At 43.6% G+C, this 19,759-nt stretch overlaps 1 protein-coding gene and 1 non-coding gene across 3 annotated transcripts in view; one reads left to right on the top strand and one right to left on the bottom strand.

The window, feature by feature from the left end:
- Positions 1 to 16,849, top strand: part of NALF1 (NALCN channel auxiliary factor 1) — a 610,092-nt gene extending 593,243 nt beyond the window's left edge. The window contains exons 3-4 of one of the 2 annotated variants that reach the window (XM_024999984.2): positions 14,074 to 14,119; positions 16,003 to 16,090. In XM_024999984.2, the coding sequence (XP_024855752.1) occupies positions 14,074 to 14,096 (23 nt within the window). In that variant the 3' untranslated portion in view covers positions 14,097 to 14,119; positions 16,003 to 16,090. Of the gene's footprint in view, positions 1 to 14,073; positions 14,120 to 16,002 lie in introns of both variants that reach the window. The other variant, NM_001083776.1, reaches the window with a different exon arrangement.
- A 2,133-nt stretch (positions 16,850 to 18,982) lies between these two features.
- Positions 18,983 to 19,043, bottom strand: MIR2301 (microRNA mir-2301). Its single transcript, NR_031040.1, has one exon. It is a non-coding gene; the product is annotated as a microRNA mir-2301 (primary transcript).
- Positions 19,044 to 19,759: the final 716 nt, after the last annotated feature.

Here is a 19,759-nt window from a genome sequence, read left to right as displayed (position 1 = left end):
TTTAAGATAACACTGTCCTTAGGCAAGATACATCCTTGTAAAGACCAGGTCTACTCCCATAATTTACATTTTAAGATAACAGAAGGTTGAATCCAAAGACTGTCCTTAGGCAGGATATATTAGTGTTATATAATCCTAAGGAATGTGGAGAAAGAAAAAAAAGTTTGTCCTTTCTTCCTCCTTGAGAATTCCAGACCCCTCTCTCCTTGGGGACCCCTAGACTCCCTATCAACCTGCTTAGGAACTGACTCTCTCAGACTGTAAGGAGGACTGAGGTCCCGACTGTTCATGGATCCAGGGGTCACCTAGAAAGGTCTGAGCAGTGAGGAAGCAGGCAGGGGCTTCCCTCAGCCATATGCATCCAACATGACCACTCAGCAGTTGAACCGAGCAGAAAAGACCACCGAAGAACAGAGGAAGCAAGTCTTCTCCCAGGTTCCCCCTAAAGCCTTCCGAACGAGCGCAGGCACCTGGCTCCGGGCAGCGCAGGTTTCCTTCCCGCTCAGCAGAACTTCACTTTGTATCCGGAGTGGCCAGCCTTCCCTCAGCCATGATCTTCTCCTTACATGCGTGGTCCTTTTTTCCTCTTTTATATCTCCTCTTAATATCTGTCTAATTCTTAATTGAATACATAACCCCTTCTTCCTTCCTCCCCTCCCTTCTTCCCTTTCTGTCTGCCAGGACTCATGCATAGTTTCCTTTTCCTGCGTCTCTGTTTTCTTGTGGAAAAGAAGAGGCCCAAGGAGTCTGCTTTTTAGCGCATGAGGTTACGCTGTATTGCCTCTGCGCGACACATACTTCAAAACTCATTTTTATCGTTCTTCATATCTTCTCAGCTTAATACTTTCCCAGTTTACTATATGTATAACATATATATACTTCTATATATTTGTATATATATACTTATATATATATATATATATAATTACATATTTTATATTATATATACTTCTCTACGGGCTTCCCAGGTGGCACTGGTGGTAAAGAACCCGCCTTCCAGTGCAGGAGACAGAGAGTCACAGGCTCAGTCCCTGGGTGGGGAAGATCCCCTGGAAGAGGAAATGGCAAACCCACTCCAGTGTTCTTGCCTGGAGAATCCCAAGGACAGAGGAGCCTGGCAGGCTGCAGTTTATGGGGTCACAAAGAGTTGGAATACTACTGGGCACACACACACACACACACACACCTTTCGAGATATATTTTTAAATGTAAGCAACAGAAACCAGAGCACAGGCCTTTGTTGTTCTCAAAGAACAGCTACTCTGTGTCTCTCACAGAAGATCCATAACTGAGTGTTAGGTCCTGTTGTCCCCCCACCCACACCCCAAAAAAGACTAATGCTCGGGGGTTTTATCTCTGTCACTTCGCACTTCTTGACTAATTAGCGATCGTTGTCAGATACCAAACCTCAGGGAGCAACAGCTGGGAAGCATGACAGAGAGATAACCCAAGTGCCACTGGACAGAATCAACCAAACCATGCTGCTCCACCTGACCCTGTAACTGGGAGAACAAGCAACTAATACACCTGATACCTTTGGACAGCAAGAGATCAAACCAGTCAGTCCTAGAGGAAATCAACCCTGAATATTTATTGGAAGGACTGAAGCTGAAGCTCCAGTACCTTGGCCACCTGATGCAAAGAGCCGACTCATTGGAAAAGCCCCTGATGCTGGGAAAGATTGAAGGCAGGAGAAGAAGGGGTCGACAGAGGATGAGATGGTTGGATGGCATCGCTGACTCAATGGACATGAGTTTGAGCAAACTCAAGGAGATAGTGAAGGACAGGGAAGCCTGGCGTGCTGCAATCCTTGGGGTCGCAAAGAGTCAGACATGACGTACAGACTCAACAACAACATACCTGATACCATCCTTAGTCAAATGACATGTCAGAATCTGTCTGTGGAAAATATGTGTGACTCTAAGATATGATTTTATTTTTTATGGAAGTCTGCCTTCTAATGAGCCATATCCTCTTTAAATGGACCTATAGCTCATTCCCCAAACACCCACCTTCCTGCCATCAGTCTCATTCTTTCCAATATTTTTGTAATTCCTTTTTTAAAAAATTGCTGTGCTGCTTCGAATGTCAAAACTATTGGAAGTCAATTCAGTTCACACCTGACAAATAAAGATAATCATTCTAGTTAAATTCTTTTGTTAAATTTAATATTGACTCTCACATATTGAAACTAATTTTCTTACTTCATCCACTAAGAATTCTAGAATGTTAGCTTTTCATTAATGTCTTAGTATGACAAACTAAGTTTTGGCATTTGTTTTGAGTAAAAACATTTTGATGAAAATCAGAACTATTTTTGTTCACATTTAATGCTTCAAAAACTGGTGATCACATTAAGAAAATAATTTCCCCCTACCTCATTGAAAAGAAAGCACATATTTGAAGTCAGGGTCTATTTACGAGGTGTTTTGATGTCTTGAAGCCATCAACGTGTGTGTGTGTGTGTGTGTGTGTGTGTGTGTGTGTTGTGTGTTTGTGTGTGTAGGCAGGGGAGCACACACACGTTGGGATGGTTTGAGCATGTTCTCTGATTACACAGAAAGTCTGTTTTTCTTTTTTGGAAAGAAAAGCAGGAAATATTGTTGGTACTCTAAACACATTCGTGGATGGATCAAAGCATTAGCAAAACTGTCTCTTCAATTACCAGTCACTGTTTGAGATTCCACAGCCGTCGGCTTTTTTTTTTTTTAATGTCGTTTCCTGTTTTTATGGCTATTTCCTTTGCAGAGTCACAGTTACTAAGGATTTCCAAATTAAAAAGGACTGAGTAATCTACCAAACATGACGCTGATTTACAGTATGTGAGCTCCACCGTGTCACTTCACAGGGAAAAGTAGCGAAAATGAGTAGAAATGCAACATAATGGGTGATTTCCTTAACCAGGACCATGCAGTTTTCTTCCTGGGTAACAATGCTGCCCTTAGTCGTTCAGTCATGTCCGAATCTTTGCGACCCGATAGACTGTAGCCCACCAGGCTCCTCTGTTCCTGGAATTCTCCAGGCGAGAATACTGGAGTGGGTTGCCATTTCCTTCTCCAGGGGATCAAACATCTAGGAGAGATCCACTTTCTTCATCTCCTCCTAGACTCACGTGACACAGGTAAACGAGTTTCTCTGAATTCTGGAAATGCACTTCATGAAATCCCATACACAGCCATCCCATCTGTAAGGGCAACCCAAGCAGAAAAATGAAGGCACCTTGAAACCATAGCTAGATCATGGGGGTGGAAGAGGAGTCAAGATGAAAAGACTAAGAATTAGAAGAATAAGAATAAGTCAAGATTCTATTCCTTCCCTCGGGTGGCTTTGACCAGCCACACTTGTTTCAGGTCCCTGGTGCTGGCGGTGGTGGTTCAGTTGCTCAGTCTGACTCTCATGACTTCATGGACTGTAGCCCATACCAGGCTCCTCTGTTCATGGAACTCTCCAGGCAAGAACACAGGAGTGGATTGCCATTTCCCCCTCCAGGGGATCTTCCTGAGCCAGTACTTGAACCTGTGTCTCCTGCATCACAATTGGATTCTTTACCAACTGAGCCACCAGGGAAGCCCCTGGTACTTGGAACAGGAAGAAGAACACAGGTCTTTCTGTCCCACCAGCAGCCCCTGGCTCTGATGGTTTGCACAGTTGAAGACAGCTGCAGTCTAGGGTGTGGGCTGCTCTTCCAGGAGCCCACATGGCTCTCCTTCACCCCTTCCAGTGAAGTCTACATCAGTTCAGTTCAGTTCAGTCGCTCAGTCGTGTCTGACTCTTTGTGACCCCATGAATCGCAGCACGCCAGGCCTCCCCGTCCATCACTAACTCCCGGAGTTCACTCAGACTCACGTCCATCAAGTCAGTGATGCCATCCAGCCATCTCATCCTGTCATCCCCTTCTCCTCCTGCCCCCAATCCCTCCCAGCATCAGAGTCTTTTCCAATGAGTCAACTCTTCGCATGAGGTGGCCAAAGTACTGGAGCTTCAGCTTCAGCATCATTCCCTCCAAAGAAATCCCACGGCTGATCTCCTTCAGAATGGACTGGTTGGATCTCCTTGCAGTCCAAAGGACTCTCAAGAGTCTTCTCCAACACCACAGTTCAAAAGCATCAATTCTTCAGCCACTCTAAAAGGAATCATCAAGGATGCAGTGGAAAATTAAATGATGTATTTGGTGAGCAAATATGTTCTTCATCCAATACATTTTTCCTCTTTATTTACTTAGAATAAATTTTTCATAACTAAAAATATCACTGTAACCATTTTAGGGCAATAACAATGTAACGTGATATTTATCAGCTGTATGTTACTTCTGTTGAGGCTGCAGAAAACAGTCTTTGTTCTTTTAGTGAAATCCTAGAAAAATTTAGGACCCTTTGTTGAGGAAGTTCTCTGTTGAGCTTTAAGACATTTCTAATTTATCCCTAAATTTAGCTTATGGTCTTATGATCTTAGGAAATGAATGAGTTCTTTGTAGGACTTCTCCGCCATTTTAGTGTGGGCCTTTGATCTCCATTCAGTGCAATTTTCAGTTTTGAGAGCAATCTGTCTTCTGTCTAGCATGCACTTAGCTATTCTCTCTGAATGACCTTTACACAGGCAGGCACTTGTGTGGCCAGTACTTCAGACTCTACATCCCTTTTCTTCCTGATTCCTGATATGTGTACTGATGTTTTACTATTGGGTTATCAGCTCAGTTCAGTTCAGTCGTTCAGTCGTATCCAACTCTTTGTGACCCCGTGGATTGCAGCACGCCAGGCCTCCCTGTCCATCACCAACTCCTGGAGCCTACTTAAACTCACATCCATCACGTCAGTGATGCCATCCAACCATCTCATACTCTGTTGTCCCCTTCTCCCACCTTCAATCTTTCCCAGCATCAAGGTCTTTTCCAATGAGTCAGTTCTTCTCATCAGGTGGCCAAAGTATTGGAGTTTCAGCTTCAGCCTTTCCAGTGAATATTCAGGACTGATTTCCTTTAGGACAGATTGGTTGGATCTCCTTGCAGTCCAAGGGACTCTCAAGAGTCTTCTCCAACACCACAGTTCAAAAGCATCAATTCTTTGGTGCTCAGTTTTCTTTATAATCCAACTCTCACTAGATGACCTTTGTTGGTTATATACATGTGCTAATGTATTCAATCCACTGAAATGATCTCTTACAGCTCAACGGTGTTAATGCATGATCCTTTGGTTTCTCTCCTTCATTAAACAAATACTTACTGTTCTCCAGGAGATAAGTGGATTGCTAGGTGTTCATAGTAGAGATGGAGTAGTTAGAGCTAAAAGTGATATTAGCCTTAAAACTTATCATATGGGTCTGACACATTTGCCACTACTCCTTTCAAAAATAAAACTAATCAATTTCAAATATATACTTTAATTGGGGGCTTACCTGATGGCTCAGCAGTAAAGAATCCACCGGCCAATGCAGGAGATGTGGGTTCAGTCTCTGAGTCGGGAAGATCCCCTAGAGAAGGGAATGGCAACCCATTCCAGTATTCTTGCCTGGAGAATCCCATGGACAGAGGAGCCCGGTGGGCTACAGTCCATGGGGTCCTAAAGAGTTGGACACGACTGAGCAACTAAACAACAAGAACAGCATACTTTAATTACTTACGATTGGCCCTTGCCTTGAAAAGATACAGTAAAGATTATAAATATATAGATGCTCCTAAGTCTTATTCAGAAAACGAAGATCATGGCATCTGGTCCCATCACTTCATGGGAAATAGATGGGGAAACAGTGGAAACAGTGTCAGACTTTATTTGGGCTCCAAAATCACTGCAGATGGTGACTGCAGCCATGAAATTAAAAGACGCTTACTCCTTGGAAGGAAAGTTTGACCAACCTAGATAGTATATTGAAAAGCAGAGATATTACTTTGCCAACAAAGGTCCATCTAGTCAAGGCTATGGTATTTCCAGTGGTCATGTGCTGATGTGAGAGTTGGACTGTGAAGAAAGCTGAGTACCGAAGAATTTATGCTTTTGAACTGTGGTGTTGGAGAAGACTCTTGAGAGTCCCTTGGACTGCAGGGAGATCCAACCAGTCCATTCTAAAGGAGATCAGCCCTGGGATTCCTTTGGAAGGAATGATGCTAAAGCTGAAACTCTAGTACTTTGGCCACCTCATGCGAAGAGTTGACTCATTGGAATAGACTCTACTGCTGGGAGGGATTAGGGGCAGGAGGAGGAGGGGATGACCAAGGATGAGATGGCTGGATGGCATCACCGACTTGATGGACATGAGTCTGAGTGAACTCTGGGAATTGGTGATGGTCAGGGAGGCCTGGCGTGCTGTGGTTCATGGGGTCGAAAAGAGTCGGACATGACTGAGTGACTGAACTGAAGTCTTATTCTTTCTGCAGATGGTCACTATGATTTGGAAATTTTTTTCCAGATTTCTGAGAGTGACTTCTCATTTTATATTGTTTTACCAGTCCAATGATAAAATAATTGCCGAAATTTAGCAAGATCTTTTCAGGTCACTTATTTTATTTTTACCTTTTTTTAAAAAGTGGATACAATTTGGATACTGGTGCAATTATATATTTTTTGTATGTTATTTCTAAATAAATACTAGGTTATATACATGTGAAACCACTGTTGTAACAAACATAAAACAAAAAGATATTAAAGGTGAAACACTAATTTCAGAAACTGTCTTTTGAAATGCTAAGGATTTATGTGTAGTAAAAAGTGGTCTTGTGCTGAGTCCCTTTAGTCGTGTCCCACTCTTTGTGACTCCATGAACTGTAACCCTCCAGGCTCCTCTGTCCATGGGCTTCTCCAGGCAAGAATAGTGTAATGGGTTGCCATTCGCTTCTCCAGGGGATCTTCCCAACTCAAAGACTGAATCTGCGTCTCTTACATCTCCTTCATTGGCCGGCGGGTTCTTTACCACAAGCGCTGCTGGGAAGCCCTCCAAAAAGTAGTCTTGGTAGTGAGCAGACCACTGCATTTGAGTTTGGGCATGACTTCCCATTCAAGGTGGCAAGCTGAAGCCAGACTTTTACTTTCCACCTACCTCTGACTCTTATTGAAGTTGAAGTTAAAACTACAAACAGGGATACATTCATGGAAGCTATAAAACCTAGGAAGTGGGACATGGCTAAAACAGAGACTGTTTTTAAAAATGTACAGGAGGGCAAAGGCAGGTGCAGGCCTCTGGGGAACACAGAACCGTGTGGGCCGGCAGAGCAGGCTCTGAGAGCAGACTGCAGCCCATGCGGGGACCATTCTGCCACTGGGACCCTGTGACGACCACGAGCTGCTCTGGGGACAGAGAGAGAGCAGAACAGAAGGAGAAGGAGCTCGGTGATGGGTTAAAGGCCCTGAGCTGACGTCTGAGCCAACATATTCTCCCCAGTCCTGCCTGTGCAGCGGGGCGTCTGCCCACAAAAGCCAGGATCCACTCTCTAGACACTGAATGAGCTTCCTGGACGGGTTTGAGGAAGCCTTCCTACTAAGGACTTGTGGGGTGTCGGGAAGGGAGCTGACATTTGCCCATTTCATGTCCGTTCACTCACCCTGAAGACGGTCCTGCCTCCAGGAGAGACATGACAGCTGAAGGTGACAAGAGGAAAAAGCATTGCAGGGAAGGAGCAGAGTCCACCCCATGTGGATAAAACAGAATGAAACAACAAAATGGCATGAAGGCGGAAGTGGGGAAAGGAATTTATAATCCAAGCCATGCTAGAAGGGATTTCTCCAGTGTGGAAGAAAACCATGGTTAGATTGCAAGAGCCCTAGCAGGAGAAGCTGCAAAGAAGCCATGTGGAGATATAATTTCTTGAAATTTTAGAAAACAACCAGTCCAGGTTTGATGCATGAGACAGGGCGCTCAGGACCTGTGCACTGGGATGACCCTGAGGGATGGGATGGGGAGGGAGGTGGGAGGGAGGTTCAAGATGGGGAACACACGTACACCCATGGCTGATTCGTGTCAGTGTATGGCAAAAACCACCACAATATTGTAAAGTAATTAGTCTCCAATTAAATAAATTAATTTACAAAAAAAATTAAATAAAAAGTGATACATCAAATTCCAATTCAAAAAAAAAAAAAGAAAACAACAAATATATGAAATATCCAAAGACATGTCACAAGGCATCCAAACCCACAGTGAAATGAGAAGGATATTAACGTCTGTGTCGTAGCCAAGATTTTAGCCCCTGTGGTCTTTCCTGATAAGCCCATGAATATGGCACATTACATGGCAGAAAGGACTTTTCACATGGCATTAAGGTGGCCAATCAGCTGACCTTAAACTAGAGAGACCGTCCTGGGTTATCTAGGCCCACCCAGCGTAATCACAGGATACAGAAGTGTCAGCCAGAAAGATGAAGCCGAAGGAGAGATCACAGAGATGGACAGCATGGGAAGGACTCAATCCACTGTTGTTAGATTTCAAGACGGAGAAAGGGGCTCGTGAGCCATGGACCCAGGAGGTGTCTGGATGCTCAAGAGTCTCCAGGCAGCAACCAGCAAGGTAGGACAGAGTTCAGCGTTACAGCCACTTGAAACTGAATTCTGCCAGCCTCCTGACGTAGTTTGGAGAATCATGGCCAACAACTTGATTTCAGCCTCATAAGATATTGTCACCAACATCATCCTGGGTTAAAATGGCATCCAGGTGTTAGCTCACAGCTCAATAGGTTGGAGCCTGGGCTGGTTCCAGGCTCCAACATATTGAGCTGTGAGGCTATATCTGGATGCCATTTTAAGCCACTCTGATGTCTGTGACAGCTTTTTATAGCAGCAATAAATGGAAAATTAATAGGGATTCCAGCACATAGAAGTGGAGTGCAGCTATAACAAATGCCTTTGCTGTTTAGTTGCTAAGTTGCATCTGATTCTCTGTGACCCCTTGGACTGTAGCACTCCAGACTTCCCTGTACTTTGCTATCTCCCAGAGTTTGCTCAAACTCATGTCCATCGAGTTGGTGATGCCATCCAACCATCTCATCCTCTGTTGCTCCCTTCTCCTCCTGCCCTCAGTCTTTCCCAGCATCAGGGTCTTTTCTAATGAGTTTATTCTTCACATCAGGTGGCCAAAGTATTGGAGCTTCAGCTTCAGCATCAATCCTTCCACTGAATATTCAGGGTTGATTTCCTTTAGGATTGACTAGAAATGCAGAGATGCATTTGGAACCAGGCAGTGGAATAAGTTAGAAAAATTCTGAGAAGCATGATAGAGAAAGCCCAGATTGCCTTCAAAAGGATGTTAGTAGGAATATGGTCATTCAAACCTGCCAGGGAGGCCTCAGAAGGGAATGAGGAAAGTGTTTATGGAAATTGGAAACATCTTCAGTGGTATCAAAAAGCTTAGCAGAGGGGACTTCTCTGGTTGTCCAGTGATTAAAAATCAGCCTTCCAAGGTAGAGGATACAGGTTCGATCCCTGGTCAGGGAAATAAGATCCCACATGCCACAGGGCAGCTACACACAGGAGCCGCGACTAGTGAAACCCTACACAGAAACTAAGGCCCAACGTGGCCAAAAATACATAAATGGATTTTAAAAGAAAGAAAGGTTAGCAAAATTGTATCTGCAGTTAGCTGGAAAGGCTAAGTGAGGATGTTGGCTCCATAGCTGAGATTTCCAAGCAAATGTTTAAGGTGTGACCTGGTTTTTTCTTGCTACTTATAACAAAATGCAAAAGGAGAGACATACAACAATCAGGAAACCAGGATTTGATGATTTGGGAAAATCTCAGTCTACCGAGATGGCAAAAGATTTAAAAGAAAAAAAATTGCTCTTGGGAAATCATGCCCTAGAGAAAACAAAACAAAAATCCTGAGGTTGTGTCTGTACAACCATTCTACAACCTCGGGAAGTTTGGAAGGTCAGAGCATTAAGTTACACAAAAGGCTTTCGAAGCGATTAGGTGTGACTCAGATTCCCCTCAGCCCTTTGAGGAGCAGCCAAAAGTATAGGAGGGACTATCTAGGAAAGGCTTGTGGGGGAGCTTCTTGTCTAATGGGGTGAACCTTGTGACATGAAATCTCACAAAGTCAGTGAGAATTTTATATTAGCAGAAACATGGCCAGCTTGGACAGAAAGGGACGGAAAACAAGATGAAATGAAGAAAGGCTGTTGTTGTTTTTCATTAGCTCAGTCGTGTCCGACTCTTTGCAACCCCATGGACTGACTGCAACATGCCAAGCTTCCCTGTCCTTCACCATCTCCTGGAGTTTGCCCAAACTCATGTCCATTGAGTCAGTGATGTTATCTAAGCATCTCATCCTCTGTCACCTACTTCTCCTCCCGCCCCCAATCTTTCACAGCATCGGGATCTTTTCCAATGAGTTGGCCCTTCGCATCAGGTGGCCAAAGTATTGGTGTTTCAGCATTAGTCCTTCCAGTGAATTTTCAGGGTTGATTTCCTTTAAAGTTGATTGGTTTGATCTCCTTGCTGTCCAAGGGACTCTCAAAGGTCTTCTCCAACACCACAGTTCAAAAGCATCAATTCTTCAGTGCTCAGCCTTCTTTATGGTCCAACTCTTACATCCCATTCATACATGACTACTAGAAAACCCATAGTTTTGACTATGGAATAGCCTTGAATTTTTGTCATATTCTTCCCATTAACTGTACTTGGTTTGGTTTGGTTTTGTTGCCTGTATTAGCTCTTAGTAAGTTTCTTTTAAATGCACCTGAATAATCCCTGAGTAAGGTACATTTAAAACAATAGGCAATTATTATTAATAGTCATTGAGGGGAAGATACAAAATGTTAGTAATTTGATAATAAATAAGTTTCAAACATCTGATTATAGCCTCAAAAACGATGAGGGATTAGAAATTGAAGGAAGTAAAATTTTGACAACTTCCTCATCATTGATCCTGATAATCAGACAAATGTGTCCAAATGTGTGATTTTTTTAAATAAAAGGTAAGTTCTAGTAGAATTAATAATTGCACATATTTAACAAATTAGAAGATATGCGCGTAAATCCACACTGCAAATGATTAGATAAGCAACAAAGGAAATGGTCAAGAAACACTTTTAAATGTTTGCAAATGTTGTTACATGATGATTAAGGCAAGAACACGCACTACAGGTCTGACAGTGAGTGTAAGTGAATTGAACTGTCCTTTCAAATCACTGTGAAACTCTACAGTGTACAACACAGTACAGAGAAAAGTATTAAAAGATCAAGAATATAGTTGTTATAATTCATGTCAGATAGATATTGCAAAGAGAAGAGTTTGTAGCAAAATGTATCAGAACAACATTTCGTTAACTGAAAATTTGCCTTTGTCCTTTGTTCATCCCCTTACACATTTCTGCAATGAGATTATTGTTTGAAAAATTCCTTCATTTGGTAATGTGTCCTTATGGCTCCTTTGAATGAGGAGGAAGAGTCAGTTGCTCTAAGTTGGCTTTCCCAGGAAGTATCTGGGTCCAGGTGGTTGAGCAGGAGGAACTCGGAACCACACCTGTGAGGGAGTAAGAGAAGAAGGTTATTCAGCAGATAGAAAAAAAAAAAAAAAAATCCGAGGCTGGCGTGGCTTTCACAGGTGCCCTGGTTGTTGGAGGTGGCTGCCCAGGGCCTGTGCTCGGGGAGTTTCCAGGGAGACCCCGAGACAGGCTTGATCCAGCTGCAGGCAGCAGTCCTGGCTGGAGGGGTGACCAGACACGGGGACAGAGCAGACGGCTGGAGGGAAGAGTGCAGCAGAGCTTTCCAGGCAGACCTGAGAGAAAGACACTGTTACCAGACAGAAATCCAAAAGGGCAGAAGACTGGATGGGGCGACAACCACCACGCCCTCGTAGAAGCCAGAAAGAAGTTCAGTGCCTGTTTGAAAGGATTTGCTGATGCCTGGGGAAACGAAAGCTAAAGCAGCAGAGAGGAAGCAAGGAGTCAACCAGATTTCTCCACAAGTCTCCACCCAGACACAGGAATGGACACCATGGAACACTTGGGAGGAGGGGACGACATAAGGGGACCTGGTGGAAGTGTGTTTATGAGGCGTCTTCGCAACCCATGCTCCCTCGGCAGAGAAAAATGCTGGCATATTCCCTTGTGGGAGGGGAACCCTATTTTTTGGAGATGGTTGGAAAAAACTGTTGGACCGGGTGACAGACATGAGCAGGACTTCCCATGTTAAAAAAAAAAAAAAAAGAGGCAAACAAAGAAGAGAAAAGCAACCCGGAGAAAACAGAACACACGCTGGGAGGAAATGAAACAGGACAAAGCAAAAGCACAGGAATAAGTTCAAGCGATACAAGCAACTGCGAAGCGAGAACAGCCACCTAGGAAAAATGCAGAGTGTATATAAAAGAGCTCTCGGAAATTACAGTGCCAGCATTTTTAAAAAGAGACAACCTCAATAAAATTATTATATGGTATTAGTCTCTCAGTCGTGTCCGACTCTTTGCAGCCTCACGGAATGTAGCCCGTCAGGCTCCTCTATCCGTGGGATTCTCCAGGCAAGAATACTGCAGTGGGTTGCCATTTCCTCGTCCAGGGGATCTTCCCGACCCAGGGATCGAAGCTAGGTTCCCTATGTCTCCTGCATTGGCAGGCGGATTCTTTACAACTGAGCCACGTGGGGAGAAGTTATGGGAGTAATGCTCAAATAAATCTGAAGGGTAAGAATTTCTAGCCTGGAATTCCACGATCAGCCAAATGATCAGTTAAATGTGAGATAAGCATTTTAGGCATACAGCTTCTCAGAAATTTACTCTAGAATTTGTCCTTATGAAAATACTAGATGCCTGGTCCACCAAAATGAGCTAAGAGGAATATGGAAAAAGAGAAAGGAGAGAGGCTGCCAGCACTGCCAAGAGGGAAGTTCATTGGAGTTTTCAGGCTGGAATCTGTGCATTAGGCATAAAAGCAACCAGTCTGGATGGTTAAAGACTGTAGGAGATAGTTTAGGGAAATAAAGCTGATAGGCAAGAGTTGGCAAAGTACGGGTATTGAATTAGTAAGTACGTAGAAAACTCTAAGATAATCGTTATCTCTAGGAAAAACTGGAATAAGAACAGAAAATGAAAGTTCATTGCACATCTGAGTTGAGACTTGTTTTTACAGCATCCTAATAAAGGAACATGGAGAAGGCAATGGCAACCCACTCTGGTACTCTTGCCTGGAAAATCCCATGGATGGAGGAGCCTGGTAGGCTGCAGTCCATGGGGTCGCTAGGAGTCAGACACGACTGAGTGACTTCACTTTCACTTTTCACTTTCATGCATTGGAGAAGGCAATGGCAACCCACTCCAGTGTTCTTGCCTGGAGAATCCCAGGGACGGGGGAGCCTGCTGGGCTGCCGTCTATGGGGTTGCACAGAGTCGGACACAACTGAATCGACTTAGCAGCAGCAGCAGCAATAAAGGAACATACGTATTAAACTTGCTACACCATGGAGGAATGGGGGTTACTTTTGCCTGGAGAAGGCTCAGAATGAATGTTTTATCCTCATGTGTCCTGGGTAGGGGGAGATCTATAGATAGTGATAAAAAAAAAAAAGAAAAATCAAGAAAAATATAAAGTAGGTTATTTCTAGAAATGGAGCTAGTACAGAAAGAAAGAAAAGAAGGGCAATATTTGCCTCTGAGGAGGAAGAATTTGAGATGGGAGGGTGGATGAACTTTTTAATAAAGTATCTTATAGAAGTATTTGATGACTAATATGAATGCGTAACTCTGAATAAAAATTCTTAACAAATGGAAAAGGGAAAGAGTATTAATTTTTTAGTCAAGAAGAGTACATGTACTGACCTGAATGAATTACCTTATTTTTTTCTGAAATGACTTCAGGTATAAATCAGCAAGCTGGTTCTGAGCAACTTGGGAAGAACTTGTTATTTGGATGACATTGTTAAAGCTATTCTGTATTCTGACTGTTAACATTCCAAAATGTTAATCTAAATGCCCTTTAGATTTCTATTGTTATAATCTTAACTATAAACTCTTCTTTGAAGAATATAATTTTGAAAAACATATACTTCAATAAATGACTAGTCTCAATGAGGTATCTTATTTGAAAACAGAAAATATCATACAATAAAAATGTCGGAGCTGCAGACCTCATTAATTCAGTTTTTTTTTCCATATTCTACCTAGGCGAAGGTGAAGTTTACCTTTGAATGCCTAAGAAGAAATGACTATTGTAAGCATCATTATAAGGATACCTTGGTCATTTGTTTAAGTAATGAAGGTTGCATTGTATAATATATTATTTAATAGACTCTTTTACTGAGTAAATATATATTGAGTTTATTCATGTAACAAATCTCATTAAGTATCTATTTTATTCAGACATTCTGCAACATATTGGGAATGTGAGGCTGATACTGTATAGTTTTTGCTCGTACAGTGACACATAAGGAAATTGACATGAAAATGAGCAATTGTGATTAAAAGAAAAAATGTAATTGCTCTATTGAAAGAGAAATTAAAGTTATAAATTGATGGAGAAAATTCCAGAAAGAAGCTTGGGCCGTGTGGTACAGATTTGGGTGAAAGTGTTACATGTTCTGAGAACTGCCAGTAGTTCAGGATGTCTGGAGCCCTGAGCAGTGAGTCTGAAAGAGAAGACAGGAGACTAGATTTCATGAATTAAGTAGAGTCAGAGAGACATTATTGTGCATGTTAGTCGCTTAGTCGTGTCCAATGCTTTTTGACCACATGGACTGTAGCCCTCCAGGCTCCTCTGTCCATGAGATTCTCCAGGCAAGAACACTGGAGTGGGTAGCCATTCCCTTCACCAGGGGGATCTTTCCGACCTAGGGATGGAACCCAGGTCTCCTGCTTTGGCAGGTGGATTCTTTACTATCTGAGCCACCAGGGAAGCCTGAAACATTAAGAATAGTGATTACAATTCAGAGTAGCCAGATTTTTTCAAGTTATTTCTCTGTGCTGTGTCGTGAGTCAAGCACTTTACATACATAATCATATTCAATCCTTACAGCTAATCCATCATCATTTTTAAGGTTTTCAGGCTTAAGAGTAACAATAAAATTGATGTAGAAACACCATACTCTCGTGATAAAATGTTTTAGTCAAGTAGAAAAAAAAAAAAAAAAGATACAAAATGGCTTAAGTAACCTCATAAAAATGTTATATATGATGTAACAAGAAATGAGATTGGAGAGGTTATAGAAAGCCAGTTGTTTTATTTTTTCACCCCTGAAAAGTTTCCAAAATATCCATCTGTCAATTTAAAAGTAAGAACAGTGTGTATTTTTAGAGGAAGAAGGGGAAAGATAAAAGCAATTGAGATTCTGTGACTAGGGAAGGAAAAAAAAAAGAGAGAAAATAAGACAGTGGGAGTCGAGTTACACCCACAATTACTGAAAAGCAGTGTTGGAGAATTGGAAAGGGAGAAGCATGGGGCAGAGGTCCAGGCAGAAGACAAAAAAGGCTTCAGTTTAAGCAGTCATCAATACGATAAGAGCAAATGGAAGAATAAGAGACGTATTTGGAAAAGGGTCACCTACTTGGTGTGTAGATGGTTAAGCCCATTAAGGGAGATGTGAACCATGGTGAGGTTCCGGAAAGGAAGTGATTATTGACATGGTCCCTGTAGCTCTGGTATTACAATTGGGTGGTTGTTTCCTAAATGAAATATCCTAAATATTCTAAAGTATAACTAGGTGGTGTCACTTTACGCATTGCACTAATTAATCACAGTCCTATTAAAGAAAAAAATAATGGTGGCTGAATGTCTTTGGTGGCACCACATGGATCCAGAACGTGGGATTCTGATTTGGATGTAATGAAATCTTTCATCCCCGAATATCCATCACAAGCCAGAACTCTCAGGGGGTGACCACCAAGAGTCCAAAAAAAGAACAGCGAGGAAGCTGAAAGTGCTGGTTTGGGAGCACGATGGGCCTCTGACCCAGACCGTAGTGCCGCGACTTTCCTCTACACTCGCTCTGACGGTGCGGTGGATCAGACATTAAGGTCATCCACTGCCCTCCGCTCTGAGCACCTTTCTGCCCACCTTCCCCTCCGGCTAACCCTGCGCTCTCTTCATCCCCCACCCAGGGCTCTACGAAACCTTTCTAACCAATGATGAACCAGAATGCTGTGACGTCAGGAGAGAAGCAAAACCCAAGAGCCCCTCCAAGGGGGCAGGGGACAGAGGCGGCGCCTGCCCCCGGACGTCGCTCTCGGCCTCGTCGGCGCCCAGGCTCGGCCCCAGCAGACTTAGACTGTGCGTTCTCGTGCTGATGCTTCTCCACACGGTCCTCACGGCCTCGGTGGCGCACAACGCCACGGCCCTGGGCGTCGGGGGCGTCCACACGCTGGACGAACGCTCCGCCAGCGAGGAGTAGGGACTCCGCACCCTGGAGCATCCTCGCAGCCCCGGCCACCCGCCCGCGCACATCCCCGCCTGGGTACCGGACCTGTGCGTGCATCCCTTGGCGCAGGGCCTGGATGGCCTGAATCCAAACCAGGAGACACACACATACATACACCACACACCACACACACACACACACACACATGCACAGCTTTTTACGGACTAAAAGGCTGGAAAGTGACTTCGATTTCTCACACCATTTTATACACTGTGTTTTAATGTTTGGAGGTTTTCTTTGCTTTCCTTTGGACTTGAGTTTATCTGTTTTGTTTTTGCACTTGTTAATACAGGCTTTATTTTGGGGGATGGTTTCTCAGAGGTAAACTAAGTCTTTTCACTGTCTCTCTCTCTATATATATATATATATTTCTAGTCATTGTGTGTGTTCATCAGATAGTTCTGTCTCATGTCCTGTCTGTTTCTATTAGCGGAATGACAGCTATGACCTTGCGGTATAGCCAAAAAAACAAACAAAAAACAAAAAAAAACTACAACACACACACAAACACACAAAAAAATCATAAAAAAGAAAAAAAAGACAAAAAAAAAAGAAAACAAGAAAAAATAAATAAAATAAAAAGCTCCCTAACTCTCCCTCCTGCCTAAGGAACCCACGTCCCCGACCCTGCCCGCCCGGGGACTCCCTCCCCAGCAGATGCCATCCGCTTGCTTCAGTCCTTGTCGCCGCCATGGTGGGCACAGCGCCTGCTCCGCTGGGCCTCTGAGCCGCTGTTGCAGAAAGGGGGGCCCCCTTCTATCTGAACAAACAAGTGCTCTCCTTAACAGGTGGCATCAAACAGTTAACACATCTTTATGTTACCTTGAACTCCGTTGGGTTCATCCCAAGGGCCCCAGGCCTTCCTCGCTGGTCAGGTGGCTGGAGGCAGCCGCCCAGGGTAGGGGGTGTGAGCAGGTGGGGACCTCCCCGCCCCCGCCACGAAAGCCTGCAGGCGGCTGGGCTTTCATTAGAATTTCAGTTCTGTTGCAGGAATACTCGAGCATGTGCCGCCCATGGTCAGGGGGACAGGAATCCAAGGACTCAAATCTAGACTTCTTTTTCCTCCTTTTCTGTTGCGGGGGAGTTGGCAGATATGCGTAGACACCACTGCATACAGAATCTAGACCATTTCACCCCAGTATTCCCCTACACAGGGTTTTTAATTCCTCCAGGTATAAAGTGTATCCAATTCAGCATTATGGAAAAGACCTTCTTTTCAAAAAATAGGGTAGCCATCTTCATTCAAGTGCAGAATCGTTGTCTCCCTCACATGCTCCAGGTAGTTGAAGACGAGAGGAGAACTCGGATTGCTCTGTTTGTATTTTTCCTTTTTGTGGGAACATTTCACCCGCTGAGTGTCTATGAATTTGCTTTCTTAAAAACAAACAAACAAACAAGGCTTTTATGAGTTTACTGTAGAATCAGTGAAAGGAAGAGTTAATAAGGGCTGTTTTTAAAACAAAACAAATAATTTTAAAAAAATAACCACTTCACATTCCTTACTATTCTCTAACTACACTCGGGAACTGCGATTCAGGGATGACTGCTGTACAGCTGGGAGACGAAGGTAAACCATGGAACAGGTCCTGTTAGCGAACAAAATTTAGTTCTTAACTTTCTAGCTATGAAATTCCCCCAGGCATTTGTTTTCGTTGAAACAAAACTTTAATCTCTGCATCATACCTAACTCTGCGACACGCGTTACAGTATGCATATTTTGTTTTGAATAAAAAAAAAACAAAAACCTGTTTTGTTCCAGTCTGTTAAGAATATTCAAAATAATAAAGGTATTGCTTAATAAAATTGCTAGAATTGTTTAGCAGTACATGCACAAATATTTTACTAGATTCTTTGTTTTAATAGTGTTTTGTTGAGACTGAAAATCCTAAAAAGGTCTGCGCAAATACAACAACAACAAAAAAACCCACCCAAAATGCAAAATTCTCCAGTTTTCGTTCCTTTTTTGAAAATTGTTTTTTATGCAAATGCAAACACACGTTCACACGTGCACACACACAGGCGTAGTATTTGTAACATATGGGAACGATGGCGCTATTTCTGGGGACAGTGGGTGGCGAGTGGCTGGGGGACACAGACGCTGCATTGCATTTTGTGACACTTTGGGAAGAGAGTTGTGGTAGTGCCTCACCATTTTGGTAGATTATAGATTTCAGTGGAGTTGAGGGTGCAATGAGAAGGGGTAGAGAGCCGTGACTACTGGAAGGGGAGGGATGGATGAGGACTCAGGAGGAGGAACTTAGCAGCTGAACTCCTTTTCCACTGAGCTCTTCATGACCGTAAGAAAATGACCAGAGCAAAGTGTGCCCTGACCTTCACCTCCCTCTGCCCGGCAAATACCACCCCGCTGCTGTCCCTTCCTTCAATGTTCCTCCTGCTTCTGTTCTTGCCAGAGGCATTTCCACTCCTTCAGGAAGATGACGCAACAACCCAGATGCAAGCTGCACCCACTCTTCCAGGGATGCCAAGAACTTAATGCATCTAGACACTGAGCCAAATGCTGACACATAGTATCCCTTGACAACAGGGTTTCATTTTCTGTTCATACTAATCTCTTTGTGTGCATGGTTGAGATTCTTGTCCAATAGAAGGGGACTGGAAGGTTCCACCTGCCCCTGTTTTAGCTTTGGTTTGGGTAAGTGGCAGCCCAAAGAGGGAAACCAAAACCACCAGTACTGTCAGTGAGAGGTAAGTCCTCCAAAAGGCAAGTTCAACAGCTGGGAGAAACAGCAGTGTCGTGAGGATGCACTTCTCGTCTAGGTGAGGAGGGGAGGGGAGGGTGGGGAGGGGAAAGTCTTGTCAGCCTGCGCTGGCTGGAATCGTCTGTAATTCTGGCTCAGTCTTTGCTTGCCATGTACTCCACGGTGAGAGGGCTCTCTGTGCCCAGTGTTTGTGATGGTAAACACGTAACCACTTCCCTGCGGCCTTTCCACTGACTCAGTGAGCTAGAGCAGCTTTTCCTCTGATCACCTAATGGATTCAAATAGACACTGACTCCTTGACAAAATTAGGGAGCAACCATTGAGAATGCCGTAGACAGAGGAGCCTGGCGGACTGCCGTCCATGGTTTCTCAAAGAGTCGGATACGACTGAGCCCATAAACTCACCAAAACACAGATCTCGCTACATCCAAGGATCATTAGCAGTGGTTCTCCTACTCAATAACATGCTTGATGTTCTGCACAGAAAAAATTCAGACACTACACCTTTATCATCATCTTATTCTCTTTTCCTCATGCTGGGTGACCACTGAATAGTAGATAATGGATTACGATACTATTGTTGTTCAGTCGTTAAATCATGTCCAACTGTTTATGACCTCATGGACTGCAGCACACCAGGCTTCCCTGTTCTTCACCATCTCCTGGAGTTTGTTCAAACTCATGGCCATTGTGTAGATGATGCCATTCAAACATCTCATC

Source organism: Bos taurus, chromosome 12, assembly GCF_002263795.3.
Source record: "Bos taurus isolate L1 Dominette 01449 registration number 42190680 breed Hereford chromosome 12, ARS-UCD2.0, whole genome shotgun sequence".
In the NCBI taxonomy this organism is placed as follows: Eukaryota; Metazoa; Chordata; class Mammalia; order Artiodactyla; family Bovidae; genus Bos; species Bos taurus.
Note: the sequence above shows the minus strand (reverse complement) of the source record. Positions and strands in the feature narration are given on the sequence as shown.